The sequence below is a fragment of the Plecotus auritus genome (assembly GCF_963455305.1).
Source record: "Plecotus auritus genome assembly, chromosome: 14".
Taxonomy (NCBI): Eukaryota; Metazoa; Chordata; class Mammalia; order Chiroptera; family Vespertilionidae; genus Plecotus; species Plecotus auritus.
Genome location: NC_137780.1, coordinates 3,763,283 through 3,773,208, shown reverse-complemented (window position 1 = coordinate 3,773,208; position 9,926 = coordinate 3,763,283). Strand labels below are relative to the sequence as shown.

The following is a 9,926-nucleotide window of genomic DNA, read 5'->3' as shown; positions in this document are numbered from 1 at the left end:
CGCCGGCCTGAGCGCCCGCCCAGTGCGCAGCCCAGTGCGCGCAGAGTGGACGGGGCGGGGCGGGGCGGCCGTGGGCAGGACAGGTGCAGCCACAGGCGCGGCCGTGACCCTCGCTCCACCCTGGCCCCTCCCGCGGGCCACCGGGCCTGGTCGGGAGGGGCCGCCCGGCCCCGGAGACACTCCATATACGGCCCGGCCCGCGGTACCTGGGCGCGGGCCAGGCCGCTCCTTCTATGGTCAGCGCAGGGGACCCGGGCGGGGGCCCAGGCCGCGAACCGGCCGTGGGAGGGTCTCCAGTGCCCAACACCCAAATATGGCCCGAGAAGGGGATAGACATTCCTGCGGGCGGCGCGGGGGAGCGCCCGCGGGCTATATAAACCCTGCGCGGGGGCGCCCTCGGCCACCGCAGCGGACAGTCCAGAGAAGCCGCAGCCGGAGAGCGACAGGTGTAGCCACCCGCCCAGGTAGGGCAGGAGCAAGAAGGGGACCGAGGGACAGCCCCCCCCCCCCGCCACTCCCTGATCAGCCCCAGGCCGCGCCCTGCGCCTGGGCCCCCAGAGCCACACGCTCCTCGTCTTACAGAGGAGACGCGAGACAGTCAATCCGCCTTTGCAAAATGTCTCCAGCGTCTCCCCATCCACCCCGCTGCGGGCCGCTCCGCCGGGCAGGTAGCTTGCGCCCAGGCGCATCCACGGCTTCCTTCCAACGTCCCCAAAGCAAACCCTCCCGACCGAGCGCCAGAGCCGGGGGGCAGCCAAGGCCTGTACTTCCCCGCCCGGCCCCCAGCCGGCGAAGGGCGCGCGGTGGGAGTCTGGAACGTGTGGGGCCGTTTCTCCCCGGACGGGGCATCGCGGCCCTTCCCACCAGCTCCCTCCGCCCTCACACGCGCCCAGCGAGCGGGTATCAGGGCCTCATCCTCCGGGGGTGAGACCCCAGGCCAGGAGTGGGGGGGGGCGCTCGTGCCTGGCTCTTGCCCGCAGCGAAGGCACAGGGTGTCCGGGGACGCCGTGCGCCTAGGGTCCCGGGCCGGAGAGATTCCCAGTGTGGTCTCCGCCCCGTGTCCCTCTCCTAGGCTCAGCGCAGCCCCGGGCCGGGGGAGCGAAGCTGGGGGCCGTCCCTTCCCCGTCCCCCGGGTTTGATGCGCCCGCGGCGGGGCTGGGCGTGCCCGCAGGGGCCCGCGGGGCCGGAGAGCGCTCGGGCGGCGAGGCCTCCTGAACCGACGCGCCCGGCATCTCCGCGGCCCTTCTGTCCTGGCAGAAACCAAACACCATGTGCGACGAAGACGAGACCACCGCCCTCGTGTGCGACAACGGCTCCGGCCTGGTGAAAGCCGGCTTCGCCGGCGACGACGCGCCCAGGGCCGTGTTCCCCTCCATCGTGGGCCGCCCGCGCCACCAGGTCCGGCTGCGCCTCGGCGGTGGGGGCTGGGCGGAGGGGGCTGGGCCGCCCCGAGTCCAGGCGACGGGTGCTGAGCGCTCGGTGTCCCCGCTCCGCAGGGCGTCATGGTGGGCATGGGGCAGAAAGACTCCTACGTGGGCGACGAGGCCCAGAGCAAGAGGGGCATCCTGACCCTCAAATACCCCATCGAGCACGGCATCATCACCAACTGGGACGACATGGAGAAGATCTGGCACCACACCTTCTACAACGAGCTGCGCGTGGCCCCCGAGGAGCACCCCACGCTGCTCACCGAGGCGCCCCTCAACCCCAAGGCCAACCGGGAGAAGATGACCCAGATCATGTTTGAGACCTTCAACGTGCCCGCCATGTACGTGGCCATCCAGGCCGTGCTGTCCCTCTACGCCTCCGGCCGTACCACCGGTGAGTGCCCGCTCCCCGCTCCCCCCCACGCCCCCCCCAGTGCGCTCCCGTCCCCCCCCCCAGTGCGCGCCCGTTCCCCCCAGTGCGCGCCCGCCCCGCAGCCCGAGCGCCAGGGCCGCCGGCCTCACGCCCGCCCACGGGCCGCCACGCTGCGCCCGCGCGCAGGTTGGAGAGGCCGCTCACCCCTGCCCCGCCCCCCCTCCCCCCCAGGCATCGTGCTGGACTCGGGCGACGGCGTCACCCACAACGTGCCCATCTATGAGGGCTACGCGCTGCCGCACGCCATCATGCGCCTGGACCTGGCGGGCCGCGACCTCACCGACTACCTGATGAAGATTCTCACCGAGCGTGGCTACTCCTTCGTGACCACAGGTGCGCGGCGGCCGGGCATCCTGGGCGGGCGGGGCGGGCGGCGCGCGGGTCCCGGGCTCCCGCGCTGAAGGCTCCCCTCTGGCCCTGGTCCCCCGCAGCCGAGCGTGAGATCGTGCGCGACATCAAGGAGAAGCTGTGCTACGTGGCCCTGGACTTCGAGAACGAGATGGCCACGGCCGCCTCCTCCTCCTCCCTGGAGAAGAGCTACGAGCTGCCCGACGGGCAGGTCATCACCATCGGCAACGAGCGCTTCCGCTGCCCGGAGACGCTCTTCCAGCCCTCCTTCATCGGTGAGCCCCGGTCCCGCCCGGCCCGGCCCGGCCCCGCCCATCCCCGCTCGTCCCCGGGGGCGCGCGGGTCCCACCACCTCCCCGCACCCGCTCACGCTCCCCCGCGCGCCCCCCAGGCATGGAGTCGGCGGGCATCCATGAGACCACCTACAACAGCATCATGAAGTGCGACATCGACATCAGGAAGGACCTGTACGCGAACAACGTCATGTCGGGGGGCACCACCATGTACCCGGGTATCGCCGACCGCATGCAGAAGGAGATCACGGCGCTGGCCCCCAGCACCATGAAGATCAAGGTGGGCGGCCGTCCGCGCCCCTGCCCGCCCGCCCGCGGGTCCCCGGCCCCCAGCCGCCGCCGCCCCCACCTGACGCTCTGTCTTTGCAGATCATCGCCCCGCCCGAGCGCAAGTACTCCGTGTGGATCGGCGGCTCCATCCTGGCCTCGCTGTCCACCTTCCAGCAGATGTGGATCACCAAGCAGGAGTACGACGAGGCGGGCCCGTCCATCGTGCACCGCAAATGCTTCTAGACCCCGCGCGTGCCCACGGCGCGCCCCTTCTCCTCAGGACGACACAGCTGCCCAGCGGCCGGCGGCCGACCCGAGCCACCGCGGCAACTTTGTCTCCAGCCGCTTCCGCCGCTGCCGCCGCAAACCGACACAGTGTTTATAACGTGTACATACCTTAACTTATTTACCTCATTTTGTTATTTTTCAAACAAAGCCCTGTGGAAGGAAAAGGAACACTCGAAGCATTAAACACAGCCACCCTGTTATGCTGCGGCGTCAAGTTCTTTGTCGTGTTGATTGGGCCGGGGTGGGGGGCGACGGGGGACAGGGGGGCCAAGAGGGACCCCCTTTTCTTGCGTCACGTTCCACAATACAAAGTGCACTTCCTACAAGACCCTAGTTAAGTCTCCCCGGGGTCACGGTTTCCCCTCTGGATCCCATCCATTCTCCAAACTGGCAGGCGCGTCAGGCCCCACGGGCGGGGGCGAGCGCTGAGCGCCCAGCGCCCTCCCCTCCGCAGCGCGCTCCGCTGGCCCAGGCCCGGGCGCTGGCCGTGGTGCTGAGCCCGAGAGCCGCCCGCAGGGCTTGCGGCTCCACTCCCGCGCGTCTCCCCGGGTTCCCCAGACCCAAAGGGTTGTGTTTGGCGTTTAACGAACCCACCCGTGTTCACCTGTGAGTGAAGACGATCACTTCCCTTCTCCATTGGAAAGCCTTTTGCTTCGTGCCACGTGATGGTGGCGCAGAGAAGCGCTCTTCATTGCGGGGCTGGGAAAGAGGGGCGCCCAGATTTGGGGGCGGGGGGAGGGAGGAGGGAAGGCCACTGGAGCGCTTCAGAAAGGATGGCGCGTGTGCCGGGAGCCCCCAGCAAGGCAGTGTCTGGGAGAAGAGTAGCTCGGCCCGTGTGGCTCAGTGGTTGAGTGTCGACCTAGGAACCAGGAGGTCAGGGTTCGATTCCAGGTCAGGGCACATGCCGGGGTTGCGGGATCGATCCCCAGTAGGGGATGTGCAGGAGGCAGCCGATCCATGATTCTCTCTCATCATTGATGTTTCTCTCTCTCTCCCTCTCCCTTCCTCTCTGAAATCAATAAAAATATATTTAAAATAAAATAAAATAGCTGCAGTCTTTTCCCTGGCAGAGTTCCCGGGCTGACAGGGCACCAGCTGGGAGGCAGAGGGGCCTGGGGCCTTGCAGCCGATGCCAATGTGCCACCTGGCACCAGGGTCAGCTGAGCCAGGGAAAATGAAAGAATGAAGGGCGAAAGGACAAACTATGGAGGTTAGAGTGATAAGTCCCCAGGACAGCCTCGGTGATTTTTGTCTTTTTTAAAAAATATATTTTTTATTTATTTCAGAGAGAAATGGAGAGGGAGAGAGAGAGAAACATCCATGATGAGAGAGAATCATGGATCGGCTGCCTCCTGCACGCCCCACCCTGGGGATCGAGCTTGCAACCCGGGCATGTGCCCTTGAGGGGAACTGAACCCAGGACCCTTCAGTCTACAGGCCGCCACTCTATCCACTGAGCCAAACAAGCCAGGGGTTTTTTGCCTTTTTATATTTTAATATTTCTTGCAACCTTCCCCCCCCCTCAAGAAATATGTTGTATGTTAATATTAAAAATATTAAACTGAACAATAAAAAATAAATAAACAGAAATCAAAGTCTATTTGCACGATCCCAGCAGCCGGGAGTGGTATTTCAGCGACTGGTTTGGGCAGACCATGCATTGGTGACCCTGTGGTGACCTGGGGCCGGGCTCCTGAGACAGGTGAAGGAGCCTTGGGGTCTGGGCAGTGGGTCAGAGGTCAGCTGTCTGTGTCACATGTGATCACACGTGATCCCAAGGTGGCACTGGCTGAAAGGAGCTAAACTTTCTTTATTCTTTTAAATAAATTTTTATTGATTTCCAAGAGGAAGGGGGAGAGAGAGATAGAAACACCAAGGAGAGAGGAACATCATCAATTGGCTGCCTCCTGTACGCCCCCTACTGGGGATCGAGCCTGCAACCCCAGGCATGTGCCCTGACCGGGAATGGAACTGTGACCTCCTGGTTCATAGGTTGATGCTTGACCATTGGTTATTCTTTAACTCATGTTCACTCCACTATGGCCCTGCTAATTGGCACAGCTTTCAGTCATCAACTAATTGGCTGACTTCTTCGGCAAACGCTTACTGAGCATGCTCTGGGCCCGGCCTGTGATGGCAGATGAACGGTGAGCCAGGAACCGGGGGCGGGGGGGGGGGTGGCCAGCCCTCGGCTGACCATGTCGTGGGGCAGACAGTTAACACCTCGAAGTGTAAGTCTGTAAATTCTCAGGTGCTGCGAAGCAGGGGCGTGGCCCTGACAGCAGAGAACAAGCCAGGGGCGCCTGGGGGCCGGGGAGCAAGGGCAGGTGGAGGAACCTTGAAGGGTCAGCAGGTTTTTTTTAAATATATTTTATTGATTTTTTACAGAGAGGAAGGGAGAGGCATAGAGAATTAGAAACATGGATGAGAGAGAAACATCGATCAGCTGCCTCCTGCACACCTCGCACTGGGGATGTGCCCGCAACCAAGGTACATGCCCTTGACCGGAATCGAACCTGGGACCCTTCAGTCCACAGGCCGACACTCTAGCCACTGAGCCAAACCGGTCAGGGCAAGGGTCAGCAGGTTTAACGGGTGGAGGAGGAGCAGCCAGGTGGGGCCCAAGCCCTGAGAGGAGGGGGTGCTGCGGGAGGAAGTGGGGGGGCGGGTGGAGGATGCAGAGAGGCACCTGAGCAGACCCTTCATTGCTGAGCATCGATATTTTCTTTCTCTTTTGTTTGTTTTCTTTCTTTCTCTTCTTCTTCCCCTTCTTCTTCTTCTTCTTCTTCTTCTTCTTCTTCTTCTTCTTCTTCTTCTTCTCCTTCTCCTTCTCCTTCTCCTTCTCCTTCTCCTTCTCCTTCTCCTTCTCCTTCTCCTTCTCCTTCTCCTTCTCCTTCTCCTTCTCCTTCTCCTTCTCCTTCTCCTTCTTCTTCTTCTTCTTCTTCTTCTTCTTCTTCTTCTTCTTCTCCTTCTTCTCCTCCTCCTCCTCCTCCTCCTCCTCCTCCTCCTCCTCCTCCTTCTTCTTCTTCTTCTTCTTCCTCTTCTTCTTCTTCTTCTTCTGTTGTTGACTCTATTACAGATGTCTCCTATTTCCCCTCCTTCCCCCGCCCCCCTGATACCCCCTCCCCAGGCCTTCACCACATTATTGTCTGTGTCCATGGGCCGGGCACCTGTGCATGTATGTTCTTTGGTTGATCTCTTTCCCTCTGAGGTCTTAAAGTCTGTTTCCTTTCTCTTTATTCCAAGAGCAATGGAGAGAGAGACAGGAGAGAGAGAGAGAGAGAGAGAGAGAGAGAGAGAGAGAGAGAGAGAGAGAGACTGGCATCGTGTGGGCAGGAGGGAGAACTCTGTGACTCTGTGGCAGCTCTCGGTTCTCTGACTCACATCAGATCCTCACTGAGCTGAGGGGCAGTTGGAGCTTGTGAGCAGGCCGGTGTGGGAGCCAGGGACAGCTGCTGGGGGGACGGAGCAGGCTTGGCCCTGAGGTGGGGTGCAGCTGGGGCCCTAGATGGGGTGCAGCCTGAGCCTGAGGTGGGGTGCAGCCTGGGCCTGAGGTGGGGTGCAGCCCGGCCCTGAGATGGGGTGCAGCCTGGCCCTGAGGTGGGGTGCAGCCTGGCCCTGACATGGGGTGCAGCCTGGCCCTGAGATGGGGTGCAGCCCGGGCCTTAGATGGGGTGCAGCCTGGGCCTGAGGTGGGGTGCAGCCTGGGCCTGAGGTGGGGTGCAGCCTGGTACCTCCTCTCAGTGGGTTCCAGGCTGGAGCGGGCAGGAGGCTCCTGGGAACTGGAATGTTCGCTGGAGGAAGCCCACCCGCAGGAGCAGGGCGGCTGGTGCTGTTTGCACTCCCTCCCACCCAGGCACCGCCGCGGGGGCTCTTAGACGGTCAGTGAGCCTGGAGGAGACCCTCCCCCCTCCCCCGCTCCCAGGCTCCATCCTTTCTACCCAGTCAGTCGGCTCCCAGGATCTGTGCTCTGTGCGCTGGGATGGGGGGAGGGGGGAGAGGGGGACACAGGAGGGGTGTCAAGGAGGGAAGGGCAGTGGGAGAAGGGAGGGGAGAGGAAGGGGAGAAGGGAAGAGAAGAGAGGAGAGCGGGTAGAGGAGCAGGAGGGGGAGGGAGGGGGGAGGGAGGGGGAGGGGAGGCCGCAGCTGTCTGCCAGCCCTGCTGCCTGCCACCGCCTGCCACCCGGTGAGCCGGTGCCAGCTCCCCCGCCCGCTTCTATTTTTATCCCAGCGCCTGCTCAGATCCGCCCGGTTGGGTAAGCGCCCAGTGGCAGAGAACCGATGGCAGAGGACGGGCCCAGGGAGTCCTGTAGAGGCCTAACTAGGAATTATCTTTTTAATAACCAGGCGGCTACGCTGCTGCGGGGGTGTGCGGAGCTGCCAGGCCCCCCAGGGAGGACTGGGGAGCCAGCGGGAGGCACCGGAACAGCAGCCTGGGCTTGGCACCCCGTGGAGGGCGGGGGGGGGGGAGCGGGTGGCAGCAGCAGGAGGGGCTCAGGGAAGCTGTGCTAATGGGCACTTACCTGTGACCCCACCAGAGAGCGGGAGGCCCCACTGGTGGTCAGAGTGGAGCGGACAGAGGATGATCAGAAATAAGTGGAAGCCTGGCCGGCGTGGCTCAGGGGTTGAGCAGCGACCTAGGAGCCAGGAGGTCAGAGTTCGATTCCCGGTCAGGGCACAGGCCCGGGTTGCGGGCTCCATCCCCAGTGTGGGGGTGCAGGAGGCAGTCGATCCATGGTTCTCTCTCATATGGAGGTTTCTCTCTCCCTCTCCCTTCCTCTCTGAAACCAATAAAAACACATTTTTTTAAAAAAAGAAAGAAATGGGAGGGCCGCGCCACCATCCTACGCGCGGTGTTCCCTCCGGCCCGTCGTTTGTGTCTCTGAGCCTCAGTTTCCCCTCTGTGAGGGTGGGGGGCCCAGCCCTGCAGTGTTGGGGGATTGGGACAAACTGTCTCCGTTCTGCTGTGGGGGGAAGGCGGCCCACCTGCTGTTGTGAGGAGAGCGTTGCCCCCCCCGCCCATGCCACCCTCACCCCCCATGCCACCCTCACCCCCCATGCCACCCTCACCCCCCATGCCACCCTCACCCCCCATACCACCCTCACCCCTGTACCACCCTCACCCCCCATGCCACCCTCACCCCCCATGCCACCCTCACCCCCCATACCACCCTCACCCCCATGCCACCCTCACCCCCCATACCACCCTCACCCCCATGCCACCCTCACCCCCCATGCCACCCTCACCCCCCATACCACCCTCACCCCCATGCCACCCTCACCCCCCAATAGCACCTTCACCCCCCATGCCACCCTCACCCCCCCATGCCACCCTCACCCCCATACCACCCTCACCCCCCATACCACCCTCACCCCCCATGCCACCCTCACCCCCCAATACCACCCTCACCCCCCCATGCCACCCTCACCCCCCATACCACCCTCACCCCCCATACCACCCTCACCCCCTCCGCCTCCGGCCTGAAGAGTTAGAGTTGCTCTCTCCTTGGTCTGTGATGGGAACACCGTGTACAGCCTTTCCGAGGTCACAAGGTCACGGGCAGGGCTCAGGAGGGGTGCTGCCAGGTGCCTTTGCGCCCCCTGGGGCTCAGCACCATCTGGAGGGAGCTGATGTCTTGGATAATCTCCATGGCGATGGTCCCCTTTTGTGTGTGTTTTTTACGTTTTTTGTTTTTGTTTTTTTCAGAGAGGAAGGGAAAGGGAGAGAGAGAGAGGTCAGCTGCCTCCTGCACACCCTACACCAGGGACTGAGCCCACAACCTGGGCATGTGCCCTTGCCCGGGAATCGAACCCGGGACCCTTCAGTCCGCAGGCCCACGTTCTATCCACTGAGCAAACCCAGCCAGGGCCCACCTGGCGTGGGGAGCATCCAGGTAGGAGCCTGCTGTCTGGGCTCTGGCTCCGGAGAGAACTTGTTTGCATCACATTAAAGGCGGATGCGGAGCGTGTCAATCAAGGTGCCTTACGCAGTGGTCGGCAAACTGCGGCTCGCGAGCCACATGCAGCTCGCGAGCCACGGTTTGCCGCTCTGTAGACTAATGAGTTTGCCGACCACTGGGGTAGGGGCTTAACCACAAGGAACAACAACAGCCTGTAATTATTGGAATCGAGAGTCTAGGTCAGTGGTCGGCAAACTCATTAGTCAACAGAGCCGCAGTTTGCCGACCACTGCCTTAGAGGGACTGGGCGAGGAGCTGGTGCGTGCTCTCACTGGGGATCTGGGGTGCTTTCTGAGGGGTGCACAGCCAGAGCCAATGTGTCCCCTGGGTCCTTAGATGGTGCCCCTCCCCCTGTCCCCCCGCCCCCCCCACTACCTCCCGTGCTGCTCTCTCCCCGCTCCCAGCTGGCTGGAGAGGATACTGAGCAGCTCTGGTCTTTCCTGGGAAGGATCCCCATTTCAGAGCAAGATCCGGGGGACCCAGGCCCGGGGAGGGAGGGGGGAGGGCGGGGGAGGGCTGCCTGTGCCCCAAGGCGGAGGCCCGGCGGCTGAGCTGCTGAGCCTGGCACAGCCCGAGTGCCCGAGCTGCACCCACAGGAGCAGGCGCCGGCCCTGGCGCGGGTCCATCTTTCCTGGGGACTCCCGGGACAGACAGCTGTCCACTCCCTCACGCGCTCGGCCTGACCCTAGAAGGAAGCAGAGGGACGCTGACGAGTGGCCTGATGTCCCCCCGTTCTGCTTGGACAAGTGAGCAGGCTCTAGACTCCAAATTAAAGCCAGGAGCGGCTCGGGTGGGCCCTGCGGGGTGGGGCGGGGCAGGACAGGGCCCGCAGACTCGGTGCGTGCCGCACCCGCCCCCTCTGAACACAGTGAGGGAGCCCAAGGCCCCACTCCCTGAGACATGGCCTC

General features: G+C 63.4%; 1 protein-coding gene across 2 annotated transcripts; it reads left to right on the top strand.

The window, feature by feature from the left end:
• The first annotated feature begins 246 nt into the window (after positions 1 to 246).
• ACTA1 (actin alpha 1, skeletal muscle) lies at positions 247 to 3,987 on the top strand. 2 transcript variants are annotated; one of them, XM_080651315.1, is made up of 7 exons: positions 247 to 464; positions 1,258 to 1,398; positions 1,497 to 1,821; positions 2,032 to 2,193; positions 2,292 to 2,483; positions 2,600 to 2,781; positions 2,871 to 3,987. In XM_080651315.1, exons 2-7 carry the CDS (start codon positions 1,270 to 1,272, stop codon positions 3,012 to 3,014), a joined length of 1,134 nt encoding a protein of 377 aa, XP_080507441.1. In that variant the 5' UTR covers positions 247 to 464; positions 1,258 to 1,269; the 3' UTR covers positions 3,015 to 3,987. The 2 variants fall into 2 exon arrangements, with proteins under 2 accessions (XP_080507441.1, XP_080507442.1); XM_080651316.1 differs by lacking the exon at positions 247 to 464 and having other exon boundaries at positions 1,160 to 1,398; positions 2,871 to 3,276.
• Positions 3,988 to 9,926: the final 5,939 nt, after the last annotated feature.